Source organism: Chlamydomonas reinhardtii, chromosome 4 (assembly GCF_000002595.2).
Source record: "Chlamydomonas reinhardtii strain CC-503 cw92 mt+ chromosome 4, whole genome shotgun sequence".
NCBI classification, from domain to species: Eukaryota; Viridiplantae; Chlorophyta; class Chlorophyceae; order Chlamydomonadales; family Chlamydomonadaceae; genus Chlamydomonas; species Chlamydomonas reinhardtii.
Window position 1 is genome coordinate 240,262 of NC_057007.1, and position 14,694 is coordinate 254,955.

The 14,694-nt window shown below is 66.2% G+C and overlaps 2 protein-coding genes across 2 annotated transcripts in view; both read left to right on the forward strand.

Moving 5' to 3' along the window:
* Window positions 1-9: 9 nt before the first annotated feature.
* CHLRE_04g217500v5 (uncharacterized protein) lies at window positions 10-4,161 on the forward strand. Its single transcript, XM_043061731.1, has 7 exons — window positions 10-225; window positions 604-935; window positions 1,288-1,547; window positions 1,743-1,933; window positions 2,149-2,551; window positions 2,872-3,363; window positions 3,556-4,161. Exons 1-7 carry the CDS (start codon window positions 49-51, stop codon window positions 3,852-3,854), a joined length of 2,154 nt encoding a protein of 717 aa, XP_042924989.1. The 5' UTR covers window positions 10-48; the 3' UTR covers window positions 3,855-4,161.
* A 728-nt stretch (window positions 4,162-4,889) lies between these two features.
* CHLRE_04g217550v5 (uncharacterized protein) overlaps window positions 4,890-14,694 on the forward strand; it is a 12,445-nt gene continuing 2,640 nt past the window's right edge. Inside the window, exons 1-20 of the mRNA XM_043061732.1 lie at window positions 4,890-5,089; window positions 5,156-5,340; window positions 5,423-5,531; window positions 5,701-5,973; window positions 6,130-6,231; window positions 6,410-6,513; window positions 7,852-7,939; window positions 8,224-8,343; window positions 8,599-8,676; window positions 9,187-9,255; window positions 9,697-9,791; window positions 10,656-10,745; window positions 10,976-11,096; window positions 11,320-11,457; window positions 11,680-11,736; window positions 11,995-12,153; window positions 12,489-12,626; window positions 13,016-13,171; window positions 13,525-13,733; window positions 14,007-14,310. Coding sequence (XP_042924990.1) covers window positions 5,087-5,089; window positions 5,156-5,340; window positions 5,423-5,531; window positions 5,701-5,973; window positions 6,130-6,231; window positions 6,410-6,513; window positions 7,852-7,939; window positions 8,224-8,343; window positions 8,599-8,676; window positions 9,187-9,255; window positions 9,697-9,791; window positions 10,656-10,745; window positions 10,976-11,096; window positions 11,320-11,457; window positions 11,680-11,736; window positions 11,995-12,153; window positions 12,489-12,626; window positions 13,016-13,171; window positions 13,525-13,733; window positions 14,007-14,310 — 2,598 coding nt within the window. The 5' untranslated portion in view covers window positions 4,890-5,086. The remainder of the gene's footprint in view (window positions 5,090-5,155; window positions 5,341-5,422; window positions 5,532-5,700; window positions 5,974-6,129; window positions 6,232-6,409; window positions 6,514-7,851; window positions 7,940-8,223; window positions 8,344-8,598; window positions 8,677-9,186; window positions 9,256-9,696; window positions 9,792-10,655; window positions 10,746-10,975; window positions 11,097-11,319; window positions 11,458-11,679; window positions 11,737-11,994; window positions 12,154-12,488; window positions 12,627-13,015; window positions 13,172-13,524; window positions 13,734-14,006; window positions 14,311-14,694) is intronic.

Genomic DNA, 14,694 nt, shown 5'->3' on the forward strand with positions numbered 1-14,694 from the left:
AATAGGCATGCGATAGTATACGGGCGATCGATAAATTACAAGTCTGGAATGTATCCATTGACTCAGCGCCAGAGCACATGCAACCAGAGGCGCGCGCTCAAGCTTTGGCTCGACACGGATGCTGGGGTCGACGATGCCCTCGCGCTGGGGACGGTATTTGCCGCGGCGGCCGCAAAGCCCGAACGCATACACATCGAGGGAATATCGGTGGTCAGGGGCAATGTGGTAAGTCCGCGAGCGCGTCGTGCATCGTTCCGCTGAGTTGGTTGCATCCCCGCCACCCTCTAGGACCTGCTCTAGCACCCGCGACTGCGCACTCCGTTGTTCCCGCGCGCCCCCCCCAAACCACGGTTCCCGCCCCCTCCCCAACCCGCCTCCATATGCTGTATGCCCGTGTGTCTAGACATACCCAACACGCCCTGTGTGGCCGCACACGGCCCAGCGCACTCCGCGCTGCTGCTGAGTGAGGCCGCTTCACACGCGGAAAGCCGACCCCACCGAATGGCCACCCCACACCCCACAACACAACACAACACAACGCACCACACAATACCACATCACACAGCAGCACACAACACAATAGCACACCCCACCCCACCCCAGGCCGCCACCGACGCGCTGGTGAACACGGCGCGTGTCATCCTGGCTTACCCGCAACTCGCCACCGGAGCCCACCGCCGCCCCCAACACCACCAACAACAACCTTGTGACAACGACGCCAACGGTGTCAGTGCGCCACCCAGCACCCGCAGCAGCGCTGTTGCTGCTGGGGGCGGCGGTGGCAGCAGCAGTAGCCATACAGGCGGCGGCAGTAGCAGCACAGGCGGCGGCAGTAGCCATACAGGCGGCTGGCTGGTGGGCGGTCTGCCGCTGTGGCTGGGGGCAGATGCGCCGCTGGAGGCGCCGCCGCAGCCGCTGGGGAGCTACTACGGCAGGTGAGGGCACCGGGTGACAACACTACGGGGCAGCAGGACTTCATCTGGCCCGCGGCCCGCACAGCACACGGGCCGGGCGTGGACCGCGGACAAGCGTCATGGGGCGGCGCGGGGCATCCCATTCATAACGTTGACCGCCTTACTGCGAGCTGTGTTTCACACTTTGCGTGAACAAAGTTTGCGGCTCCGCACCACCTCGCGTTTTGCCTGCCTAGTTTCCTGCCTCCTCTCAGTTTACTCCGCCAGCCTGCCGACAAACCCCCTCCCCCGCTAGCTTGGCTTGGTTGAGTTTAGTTTGGGCTGCTATTTACAACCCCCTAACCAACCCCTTACTAACGGCGGTTGGTCGCAGGGACGGCCTGGGAGATGTACCTCACGTGCAGCCCAGGCGGCGGGCAGCGGAGGAGGCACTGGCACAAGCGGCGGCGCTGCCGGCCCCGCAGTGTGTGATGCTGCAAGCGTCTGTGACTAGTGCACATGAGGAGGGTGCGGCGTATGTGGAGAAGCAGAAGGTGGAGGCGGCGGTGGAGGGGGCGCGGCCAAACATGGCGGCGGCGGCGCTGGTGGCGGCGGCGCAGCAGGCGCCGGGGCAGCTGCTCGTGGTGGCATTGGGTGGGTGCGGGTGTCTCGGAAGAGGTATCGTGTAAATGGGCGAGGTAGCATGGCTTGTGTTGGAGCTGGTTGCAGGTGCGATGCGGGCAGCGGCACATGCCACCGCCACCTCCAACACGTCCTACACTCCCTCCTTGTCCGTTATATGCCCCCTCCACCCCCCCCACTCCTCCACCCCTGCACACTCCCCCACAGGCCCGCTGACCAACCTGGCCGCCGCAGTGGCGCTGGACCCCCACCTGCCGCGGCGCCTGAGGGGGCTGGTGGTGCTGGGCGGAGGCGAGGGAGAGGGAAGCGGCGGCGAGGGAGGCGGCGGTGAGGGAGGCGACAATGAGGCAGGTGGCGGCGGCAATGTGACGCGCTGGGCCGAGTTCAACTTCTACCAGGTGCGGGGGGTAGGGTGCAGTGCGGTGTGCGTTGTTGACATTTGGAGCCATGGAGACCCAGAGCGACGCGGCCGGAACCATGCCGCGAACCTGTATGTGTAGCAGGGGTTGCGGCATGTCCTCGGCCATCAGACCACCAGACCATACAGACTCTACAGGCCATACAGGCCAGACAGACCACGCTGCCCAACAACAATGTCTGATCACGCTCACAGGACCCCGAGGCCGTGAACGCAGTGCTGTGCGCCTTCGCCCGCTGCGAGCCGCCCCCCACCACCTCCGACCCCATCCCCACGTCAACAGCCTCTTCTGGTGCTGCTGCAGCCCCTGCTGCCTCTGCTACAGCCGCTTCTGCCTCTGCTGCTGCCCCTGCTGCTGCCCCTGCTGCCTCTGCTACTGCCGCTGAAATCCCGCCACCGCTGCTACAGCCGCCGCTGCCGCGGCTGCTGCTGGTGACCTGGCAGGCGTGTCAGCTCCACCGCATGGCCTGGGGCGACGTGGACCGAATGATGGGGGCGGCGGGGGCGGCGGCGGACGCGGAGGCGGAGGCGGGGGCGGACGGGGCCAAGGCGGCACAGGCGGTGGAGCAGGCGCCCGCAGCGGGCCGCTTCCTGGCAGGTGGGTCAACTGGCCGCGGCACACACACCTCGTCGGCGGCTCGTTGAGCTCCACTCGCCACCCCCAGCTCTCCTCCTCGCTCTATTGCATTGCGTTTGGTTTAGTTTGAGCTGGTATCTACAACCCCGCAACCCTGCGGCTGTGGTCACGGCCTGGTAATCGACACGTCGCATGCGCACCCGATCCCGATCCCGTGCCATGGTATGGGACATCCAGCACCTCTCATAGTTGTCCCCAACCCGCGCCGCGCGGGGCGTGCGTGTCACATCCACACACACGCACTCCAAGGCACTGACGCCCACACCGACGCCCAACCCCAGGCGTGCTCCGCCCCTTCCTGGCGGACTGGCGGGCAAAGTCGCCCCCGGCCCCCGACCCCGCCCACCCCGACCCCGCCCCGGCTCCGGCCCCGGCCCCGGCTCCCGACCCGGCCCACCCCGGCCCCAACCACGACCCCGACGCCGCTGCTCCGGCCCCTGCCCCGGCTGCTGCTGTCGGGGGGATGCTGCTAGGCGACCCATTGGCCACTGCCATAGCGCTGGGCCTGGGCGGGTTCGGGACGGGGCCGGAGCTGGTCGCGCCGCGGCTGGGCGGGCCGGAGGATACCGGGTTTGAGTTCGGGACGGGGCCGGAGCTGGGCGCACCAGAGGCCGCCGGGGTCGGGTGCGATGGGCCAGGGCAGGGGGCGGTGCGGAGCCGCGGGGGTGCTGGGGTTGATGCCGGCGACGAGGCGGCGGCGGCGGCGGCGGGTCCCACGGCGTCGGCTGTGGTGCTGGAGTGGCGGCCGGCGCGGTGCAGCGTTGTTCTGCAAGGTGCGCCTGACAGTTATCAGCTTGATGGACCGGGCGAAAAGAGCACAATGGAGGGCAACACGCGCATGCCTGCTGCGGGTTGTGGCTCAAAGACCTGAACGGTTGTGTGCCCAACTGCGAATCCACGTCAGTAGTTACTGTCTGTCCGGCTCAACGCGCTCCTGCCCTGGTCACACACCCACACTCCCACAGGCGAGCGGCGGGGCATGAGCCTGCTGCGGCCGGTGGCGGTGGCGGGGCCGGTGGCGGTGGCGGGGCCGGTGGCGGTGGCGGTGGCGGTGGCGGGGCCGGTGGCGGTGGCGGTGGCGGTGGCGGAGGCGGCGGCAGCGGCCGCATCAACGGCGGCGGCTAGCGTGGGCGGCGGTCGGAGAGGGGAAGCAGCCGGGGCAGTGAGGAGGGAGGGGGAGGAAGGGGCGCTGGTGGCGGTGGCGAGCCGTCTGGATGTGGGGGCGGTGACACGGTTGGTGTTGGCGGCGGCGGGCGTGGAGTGACGACGCAGGAGGCTGGGATTGGAGGGCACGGTACCCATGGCAGCGTTTGTGTGGTGGCTTCTGGACGGAGGGGAAGGGGGCTGTGCTCATGAGGCATGAGGACAAAGCAACAAGAGAACACGTGGCAAAGGCAGGAGCTGAGGAGCCTCAGGGGGCGGGGCAGCTGACGGCGGGTCGGCTGGGCAGTCCAGAGAGGTGCTGTCAGTGGTGTGTGGGCGCTGTGTGCTTTCCGTGATTGCGGCACGCCGGAAGCCGGCAACATGAGTACATGCGTATTGCGTAATGCGGTACGAAGTACCAAATCCAGGCATGTCACTGCCCCGAGAGACCTGTCGTCATCGCCGCCGCCGCTGCCACGCCCGCTGCCCTGCACTGCTCGTGCCTCTTCCTTCTTGACAGAGAGCCACGCACCGTGTGCAGGGGGGGGGGCGCCCTTTTAGCCTCGTGGCCTCGTGGTTGTATGGGGCGACGCTTGGAGCCCTCGGCGTTCGGGGTCCCTGGGCCGGGGATTGTAGGGACCCCCACATCGGGTCACCAGCAGTGGCGGGTGGGCGGACACAGCAGGCCTTCCTCGCTGTTCCTCGCAGCCTCGCTGTTCCTCCTGCAGGCGGCGCTGTTGCGACGGGAGGAAATGACGAAGGTGGTGCAAGCATAAGTAGCACGGCCGGGGCATAGGAATGCTGGCGGCAGCGCTCGCAGAACAACGAGTCGCGCCGCAGTGGGCCACAGCGCAGCAGATGATGAAGTCAGACCTGGGGCCAACGCACGCGGCGAAGGCAGCGGCGAAGGCAGCCGAACGCGCAGCCGAACGCCCAGCCGGGCTGGCGGGCTGCGAGGTGCAGCGGAGAGCGAAGATAACAGCAGCTGCAGTGGAGTGTCGTCCTCGCGCTGCTTACTGTGCTGAGGGTGGCAGGGGTGTGGTGGGGGCGATGGAGGTTGCCACCGGGCAGGCGCAGGGGAGGCGTGCCACCGTGCCAGGACGACCTTGGTGCATTTAACACGCACATAATTGAATTAACTAGCAGTGGTTTCTGTGCAGTCTGTAGCAGCCCAGGGCTCAGGGAGCAGACAGACCATCATTCCGCGCGCGCTGCATCGCAGCCCCTCCACCAGAAGCCGCTTCCCCTGAACCGGCACCCGTCCTTTCCTACTTGTTAGGATACATTTGCGGCAAAGTCCGCACTTGCATTTATCACAACAGTCTCTTTTCGCGCCGCCGACTAGATCGAAAAATGGTAGGACGTTTCGCTCTTCCCCTCGGCGCTGCCTTTTGCTGATCTGGAGTTTCTTTTTCTCTGCAGTCTAAGTTCTGGGGCCGCGGCGAGAGCGAGGATGAGGAGGAGGAGACCACTGAGGAGGAGAGCAGCGAGGAGGAGGGCAAGAGCTCCTCCTCCGGCGACAGCTCCTCGTCGGACTCTGACAGCGACTCGGACTCTGACTCCGACTCGGACTCGGACTCCGACTCCGACGACGACGGGCCCAACAAGTGAGCACATCGCAGCCGCCGAGGTGCCCTGCGCGTGCATCGCCCAGCGCTCACCGTTTTTGTGTTTATGCTATGATTTCAGGTTCTTGGCTGGGTCCAGCGACTCGGATTCGGACAATGATCGCCGCGTGGTGAAGAGCGAGAAGGACAAGCGCATGGGCGAGCTCGCGCAAACCGCTGAGGACATCCGGGTGAGGCCTGGAGCTTCGACTGGAAATGTGCAGAGCGATGGGGTGGCCACGGGGCGCCGGGGAACGATCGACGGTGTGGCGGGAGAGATGCGGCAAGGCTTTTTTGCGCGAAAACCGGCGTTCTGAGCGTCTATCACGCTGCGGCTGCATTCCTATTGTGTATTTACAGAACAAGATGAAGATCAACGACTGGAGCGCTATCCAGGAGCTGTTCGACACGCTGAACGCGCGCCTTGACAAGACGCGCAAGTTCCTGTCTGGGCCGATGCTGCCGCGCGTGTACCTGAAGCTGCTGGTTGACCTGGAGGATTACCTGAATGATACTCTGGCGAACAAGGAGCTGGTGAAGAAGAAGATGTCGTCCACGAACGCGAAGGCGCTGAACACCATGAAGCAGCGCCTGAAGAAGCACAACACGCCCCTGCTGGAGCAGCTCAACAAGGTCGGCCGGGGGTCAGCAATGGAAAGATAGGGGGGAAGCGCACGCAGAGCGGCAGCGGGCTGCGGGGGTCCGGGCCACCGTGTGCGGGAGGAGGATGCGTGCCTCAGACTCTGCAACACCCCATTAAATGCTGCGAAACGCCTGCGCATGCCACAGGTCCGCGAGAACCCCGACGAGGAGGACGAGGTGTCGGAGGCGGACAGCAGCAGCAGCGAGAGCGGCAGCGACGACGAGCGCGACGCCGAGGAGCGCAAGCAGGTGCGCTTGCATTTGTGTTTCGTGTACCGTGTGTCTGCCTGGACATGTGCTGCCAACTGCTACTCTGTTCGTCACTGCCATCGTCTGACTAACCATATGCCTGGAACCCTTCCCCCCGCTACTGCTAACCCCCACGCGCTCCCCCTCCATACGCAACCCTGGCCTTCCATAACAATAGGGCGCCCTGGCCGCCAAGGCCAAGGACAAGCTGCTGACCATGGACCCCAAGGAGATCACCTACGAGATGGTGGCGCGCAAGATGAGGGAGATCGTCATGGCCAGGTAGAGGAGGCGGACGGGGGAGGGCGGGCTGGGCGGAGGAGGGGGAGGGCGTAGGCGGGACGGGGAACGGCGGCACGTACGGGCTGGCAGAGACGTGGAGCTCCGAGATTGGTGGCAACGCTGGGATCCCATCAGCTGACGGCGAAGGAGCGCGGAGAGCTACCCGCTTGCACAGCAGCAGCGGCAGCGGGAGCTGCGTCAGCGGCAGCGGCAGCAGCAACGGCAGCAATGGCGCCAGCAGCAGCAGCAGCAACAGCAGCGACGGTATTGCCGCATTGTGTGACTGCAAGCTGAGGGCGGGCTCTACTGCGACGCGGCTCGCGGAGGGGGCTTTGGCCAGGGGTTATGGCTGGGGGTTACGGAGGCGCCCGATTGCCACCGTGGCTGTGTGCTGCGGCTGTGGCGGCGCCGCTGCCAGGCAGCGGCGGGCGGCGCCGCGCTGGCGGCAGGAGGGACTTGGGGGGCGGGAGAGCACCGGGCGCACCAGCGGCGGCAGTGGCGCGGCTGGCACGGCGGCGTATGGCTTGGCGTGGGCTGGCGCGCTGGCATGCCCGCCTGCGCGGCAAGGTGCGCTACGGTGCAGCAGCAGCTGTTGCTGCTACGGCCTGGCCCTCCGCCACAGCGGCTGCGGCGGCGCCTCCACCTACAGTGCCGGGAGGAAGGGAGGGAGGTGCTGGACTGCAAGCCGCCGCCTGCAGCGCCGCCGCCTCCGCAGCCGCCGCCACAGCAGCAGCAGACAGGCAGGGGCACTGCATGGCGGCGCTGGAGTAGCAGTGGACGCACTGGACAAGGAGCCAGGCGCAGCTGCAGGGGGGCGGGGCAGGCCCGGCCGCTCCCGCCGCACAGTCCGTCGGTCCAGCGGGAAGAGGGGGGCGGGCATTTATGGAGGAGGCGGGCGGCTCCCCTGGCGCGCGGCTCGGCACGCGGCGGCGTCGCGGCGGCGTCGCGGCGGCGTCGCGGCAGCGGCGACTGCCGGCTGCAGCGTTGCTGGCAGTGCTGGCAGTGACAGAGGGGGGCGGCGGCAGCTGTTGCGGACACGTTCCCTGCAGCAGCAGTAACATCAGCAGCAGGGATAGCAGTAGCAGTTGCAGCAGTCGAAGCGCGGTCGGCGGCTGGCAGCGTCGCTGGCGCGTGTGCCGTGGCTTTCTCGCGGCGGTCTGGGCGGCGCGGCGCTGGTTCCGGCTGTGCTGACGTACCGGCCTGTTCACAGCGGGCACCCGTGGCACTCATCACGCACTCGTCACACATCCCCGCCACATCCCCCCACTTCCTTAACTAATCATGAATGTAACCCCACACACACACCAACGCACGCACCTTGTTCCTACCCCACCTCAGGGGCCGCCGCGGCACCGACAAGCAGGAGGCGGTGGAGATGCTGACCTACCTGGCCACCGTGGCGCGCGGCGCGGCGCAGAAGTTCGAGGTGAGGGTGGTGAAAGCGAATGGGAGGAGTGGAGGGAGGAGGGCATGTGGTTGCCGTTTGTTTGTTATGTGGTTTTAATGGGGCCCAGTTGCAAGGCGTGGCGCTTTGAGGGGTGGCAGGGGGGTGGGTTGGAAAGCAGGGCGCCGCCTTGCATAAACGACTCCTGCCACTGCCACCATCCGCTCCCTCCCCCCTATTATGCTACTTACCTACCCCGCCCCACTCACCCAACCACCCCCTGCCCGCTCCGCTCCCCACCCGCTCCCCTCCCCCTACGTCCCCAGGTCCTGGCGCAGCTGAACGCCAGCCTGTTCGACCTGAACCCGGGCATGCACGGCCACCTGCCCACCGCCACGTGGCGCAAGGCTGTGGTCAACCTGCTGGAGATGCTGCGCATCCTGCAGGTGGGGGGGCGTGGGGGGCAGAGAGAGGGGGTGGAAATGAGGGGTGGTGGGGTTGGGAGAGGGTGGCAGAGAAAGGGCTGGAGGGGGTGCGTGGGACCGTGGTGGGAATGATGTGTCTGTGTGTGTGGGGGGGGGGGGCGGAGGGGAGCTCTACGTATTCGCCAAGGCCGGCCGCGCTCACCTGCACTGCCGACATCATCTCGTCTTGATTTATCATGCATGTAACCCACCTCCTCCCCTCCCCCACTACCACAGGAGAACCCCAACCTCAAGGTGGACGAGGGTGTGGACCAGCTGGAGGAGCGCACCGAGCAGCCCGCCGACGGCGCCGAGGTAAGAGGGGGGTTTGTAAATACCAGCCCAAACTAAAGCAAAACCAACGAAAACGAGCGGAGCACAGGCAGAGGCGTTCGTTGCAAGCGATAATACTTATGGGATGGGGGCCGAGGCGTCGTGGAGTAGCAGGGCGAGCGGCGCCGGCTCTCGGGGGGGAGGGCGGGAGATGGTGGGGAGGTTAGGGTGAGGGAGAGAAAGAGTGTGTGTGTGTATGTGTGGTTGGGGGGGGGGGCGGGAGCGGGTGGGGAGCGGGTGAAGGGGGTGGTGGGAGGGAGTGTACGTGGAAAGGAGGGACGGGAGCGTGAATGTTAGTTGGGAGTGGAGGATTGCGGGGGCCGGGCATGGAGTGCATTGCCACAGCCACCACACCGTACAACCCCCCCTGTCCATACCTTGCAGCCTCCCGCCCCCGAAGCCCTCACGCCGAACTCGCCTTGACAAACACATCCCAACTCACACTCCCTCCAACTCCCGCGCTCTTACTTATTTACCTGCCGCTGCCCCCAGACCAAGGTGTGGGGCAACGTGGTGGCCAATGTGGAGCGCATGGACGACGAGCTGTTCAAGAGCCTGCAGGTGGGAGGAGTGGGTTGGGGTTAAGGGGGTTGCAGAAATGGTTGTAAAAGCGGTACAGGGGGGTAGGGGGGGTTGGGTAGAGGGATAAGGGTTGGGTAGAGGGATAAAGGTGGTAACGGGGTTTGATGATAGCGATTTAGTGGGAAATTGTAGGGTGTCTAGCGTGGGGTTATTCCAATTGATGTAACCAGGAGTTGTGATGGGGTTGCGGGGCGGGCTGCGTGGCTGAGGGGTGGGCAGGGGTGGGGGTTTTGCAGCGTGTGTATGGGTGTGGATGCGGTGCACCGACGGCGTCAACCGGGCACAGTGACTATCTGTTTCTCATCGCTCGCTTCCACCCCTCTCCGGGGCCCCTAAGATTACCAACCGCCTACGATTTCCCTAGCTGTTTATGGATGTGACCCCTCTTGACCCCTCTTTCCCCTGCCCCCGCCCTGTCAGGTCATTGACCCGCACACGCACGAGTACATGGCGCGCCTGAAGGACGAGCCGGTGTTCCTGGCCTTCGCCTCCAAGGTGCTGGACTACTGCAACCGGTGAGGAGAGCGCTGAGGGCTGGGGGTTGAGCGCAGGCGGCTTGGGGGGGGAGGCAGGTGTGTGTGTAGGTGCTAGGGGAGTGGAGGCAGAGGCAGGGGGGTCAGAGGCAGGGGGTCCCACGGGGGTCCGCCAGCAGGGACAGCGGCTCGCGCTTGGCGCCAGCGCGTAGGGGGCTGCGTAGGGCGCCCTCGGGACTCGGCTCACACCCACTCATCAGTCCCAACGCCGCCACTCCGGCTGCTGCTGCTGCCCCCTCCACCGTTTTCTGGGCATATCATGAATGCAATCCCCCCTTCACTTCGTAAACTTAATGCGTGTAACCCCCCTGCCCCCCCCCCCGCCACGCAGCCCCTAGTCCCCCTCCCCATGCCAGCATGGGTCCGATTCCGTGGCCTACTTAGCGTTTGCGCGCGTCCATTCCCGTCGCGGCGGCCATAGCATTTAGGTTCCTTTCCTTTTGCCTTTTGCCTCTCACCTCGCCCTCCCGTTTCTTGCTATGCATGGATGTCTGGACGTCACGCGGCGTGGGTTCCAATGCCACGCCGCAGGTGAGTACACGCCGGGGTATGTAGGAAAGCTATTAGGGCAGCGAGCGTCCGTAGATCGCGACTAGTCGCGCGTAGTAGTGTCGCCGTGCCGCCGCGAACTTAGGTCGTGTCAGGCTATGCAGCAGCTTTATATCAAACGGGAACACTACTTCGGAGGGTCTACGCGCTGGAGCTGGAGCTGGAGCTCGAGCTGGAGCCAGGAGCTGGTCGACATCGTCGGTAACGCTTCATGTTCCGCAAGATGGTCTACCGTCTACCACTTCCTTAACTAATCATGAATGTAACCCCCCCGCCACCCCCTCTCCCCCCCCCCAGTGTGGGCGACGCCGCGGGTGCCACCAAGAGCGCCATGCGACTGGTGGAGCACCTGTACTACAAGACCGACGCCGTGTACGACGCCATCCGGTGAGGGGAGGGGGAAAGGGGGGGAAGGGTGGGCTTGTTTTTTGGGGGGGTTAGGAGTATCTTTGGGGGAGGAGGGGTGTTGGGGGGCGAGGGTTGTAAATACCAGCCGAAGCTGCAACAAAGCAAGCTGAGAATCCGTGGGAGGCCACGTCGCGCCCACGCCGCAGCACGCACCCGCCCTTACCCTCGTGCCTTCCCCCCTATTCCTTGCCACCTCTCCACCCCCGCAGCAAGCTGACCATTGCGCAGCAGTCGGCGTCCGCCGCCGCCGCCGCTGCCGCCGAGGCGGCTGAGGCTGAGGCCGAGGGCGCGGAGGAGAGCGGCGCCGGCGCGGGCGAGGAGATCGCCAAGGTGGGTGTATCTTATGTGCGGAGGGCCGTGTGGAGTGAGCTGCTGATAAAACTCTCACGCCCCTTACCCTCATGCCTTACCCCAGCGTCCCCTTCCACGTCTGGACTGACGCTTCCATCGCCCCTCGCCACACCACATCACCGTCCCCTGTCCACAACTTCGCTTCTCCTCAACTCAAATCTCCCCACCACTCCCCACCACCCCTCCCCACCACACCACGCAGGTGGCCGTGCTCATCCCCGCCGACTACGCCATGCCCGAGGCCGGCAGCGAGCTGCTGCGCGGCCTGGTGGGGCTGGTGTTCCGGCAGGGCGACGAGCGCAGCAAGGCGAGAGCCATGCTGTGCCTCATCTACCACACGGTGCGTCTGGATGGAGCGGGAGGGAGGGGGGTGGGAGAGGGGGAGGGAGTTATGGAGGGGGGGAGAGGGGGAGGGGAGGGAGAGGGGGTTCCGGGTATGACTACTGTAGTCAGGAGGGGTGGGTGGGAGGAAGAAGAGAGGCGGAGGAAGCACGTCGCACGGTCACTACACAGAGACTGCCATGTCCACTCGACCCAACCCTCATCCCTCCCCATGCAACAGGCCATCCACGACGACTTCCACGGCGCTCGTGACCTGCTGCTGATGAGCCACCTGCAGGTGCGGGGCGTGTACGGACGTGGCCACATTTGTGTCGATGTGTTTGTGGTTGGGGGCGCATGTTGTCTTGTCCACACAGGCTATCCCATTCAAGGCGACTCCGCCTCCCCCGTTGTCCCCCCTCTCTGCTCCCCCATGATCATGTTCCCATGATCATGTTTCCACCCTAGCACCCCCACCCCCATCAACTACTCATGCGTGCGACCCCACCCCCCACATCCTCCCCGCACCCCCGCACCCCCGCACACAACCCCCCAGGACTCGATCGGCCACATGGACACCAGCACCATGATCCTGTACAACCGGGCTCTGGCGCAGCTGGGCCTGGCCGCCTTCCGCGCCGGCCTGGTGGCGGAGGCGCACGCCTGCCTCAACGAGCTGTACGGCAGCGGACACATCAAGGAGCTGCTGGCGCAGGTGCGGGAGGCGGGGGCGGGGGGAGGGAGGGGTGGAGGGAGAGATGGAGGGGAGGGAGTGTGTGTGTTTGCCGTTCTCCTGTGAAGGAGGGCAGGGCTCCAAACCATTCCCCTCGCACCACGCACACACACGCGCACGCTCTCTGTCTCTTCCCCACCGTGCTGTAGTCATCCTATCAGTGTGAACACGACTATCTACCTCGACAAACCCACGTTGCCAACCCGACCCCCTAACACACACACGCACACGCACACACACACACACACACACACACACACACACACCCAACCTAACCACACACCTCTCGCCTGCCGTCCCGCCCTGTACACACGCAGGGCATGTCGATGGGCAAGTACCACGAGAAGACGCCGGAGCAGGAGCTGGCTGAGAAGCGGCGGCAGATGCCCTTCCACATGCACATCACGCTGGAGCTGCTGGAGAGCGCCTACCTCACCAGCGCCATGCTGCTGGAGGTGAGGAGCGTGGGGGGGAGGAGGAGGGGGGGCGAGGGGGGCGAGGGGAGGGGAGGGGGGGTGAGCGAGGGGGGGAGGGAGGGGCGATGAGCGAGGGGGAATTGCCGGGGTAATCCACTGGGGACAGGATAGAAGCAGGTCAGTCATGGGACAGCGAGTAAGAACATCAGGCATTGCAAGGCGAGCGGGGGGCGAGACGGGGGGGTCGTTTCGCCGTTCCCAGTGAAGAACAAGGAACGGGGGTGGGGATTGGAACTTATGAGCGGGGCACTGCCCTTGCTCCGGAGCTGGATCTTACCACCTACACAACCCCACGCACCACACCATCACGTGCACACTCGCGCCTCCCTTCTCAAACCCCAACCTCCCTCCCTCACCGCCCGCCGCAGGTGCCCAACATGGCCGCTAACCCGCTCAACCCCAAGAAGAAGATGATCTCCAAGCCCTTCCAGCGCATCTGGGACACCTATGCGCGCCAGGCCTTCACCGGCCCGCCCGAGAACGTGCGCGACCACGTCATGGCCGCGAGCAGGGCGCTGGCGCAGGTGGGGAGGGGGGGGGGGCAGAGGGTAGGGGGGGTGGGGGGGAGGAGGGGGGGGGTCGAGGGTGGGGGGGAGGTGGACGGTAAGGGGTTGGGGGGTGGAGCGGCGGAGGAGCGTAAGGATGGGGTGGGGTGGGTGTTGGACGGTGGGGCGGAGGATAGGGGTGGGGCCTGGGGAGCGAGGTGGGGGCTGGGATAGGTGGATGGGCGTGTGCCGCGCCGGTTGCACGTGCGTCGCCTGGCCCGTACGTGGTCACACGTGGTCACATGCCGGCCGTCTTCCACTTCCTCAGCCTATCATGAATGTAACTCCCCTCCTCCTTCTCAACCCCCTCGACCACCTCCACCTCCCCTCAGGGCGACTGGTCCAAGTCGTACGGCTACATCAAGTCGCTGAACGCCTGGAACCTGGTGGGGCGCAAGGAGCAGTTGCTGGGTCTGCTCAAGTTGCGCATCCAGGAGGAGGCGGTGCGCACCTACTTGCTCAGCTACGCCGGACAGTACGCCTCGCTGTCACTGGACCAGCTGGCAAGCATGTTCGAGCTGCCAGACCGCCAGATCTACAGGTGGGGGGTGGGGCGGGGGAGGGGGGTGTAAATACCAGCCCAAACTACACCAAAACCAACGAAAACGAGCGGAGCACAGGCGGAGGCGTTATGGAGGGGCATGGGTTGGTTTGCCTGCTCGACAGGGCTTCACATTCAGCGGCGGCGATCGCGACGCGCGGTGGACGTCCGCAGCATTCCCCCTCCCACAACTCGGCTCAACAGCTCCTCACCCAACTCACCTCCTACTCACCGCATCCTCCCAACACCACCAACCTCTTGAACCCGCCGCAGCATCGCGTCCAAGATGATGATCGCGGAGGAGCTGGCGGGCAGCTGGGACCAGCCCACCCGCACCATCGTCATGCACGCCAACGAGGCCAGCCACGTGCAGCGCCTGGCGCTGCAGCTCGCCGACAAGGCCGCAGTGGTGGTCGACCTCAACGAGCGCGCGCTCGCCTACCGCACCGGAGGCCTGCGCGACGCCGATGACGAGGGCGGAGCCGGCGGCGGCGGCGGCCGCCGCGGCCGCCGCGACGGCGGCCAGTGGGCCGACGACGAGGGCGGCGCGGGCGGCCGCAGCCGCGGCGGGCCGCGGGTGGGCGGGCCGCCACGGGGCATGGGCGGCCGTGGCGGTGGAGACCGCGGTGACCGCGGCGGCGGCCGCGGTGGTGGTCGTGGTGGCGGCATGGGCGGCGGCGCGGGCGGCGGCATGGGCGGCGGCGGCATGTCGGCCCTGGGCAACCTGCGCGGCGGCCCGCGCGGCGACCGCGACGGCAGCCAGCGGCCGTAGACGACGTGGGTGCGGTGGTGGTGGTGGGCTGTGTCGTGGCGGCGCGTGTGCAGTCGTGGCGGTGTGGTGGGAGCCGAGGGGTGGAGGATGGTGGGAGCGGGTGGCAATGAGGAGGAGATGAGGCAGGGAGGGTGGAGGCGTGTGAAGCATCGCAGCAGCATTAGGCAGCGCGTGTGGTTGTGTGATTGG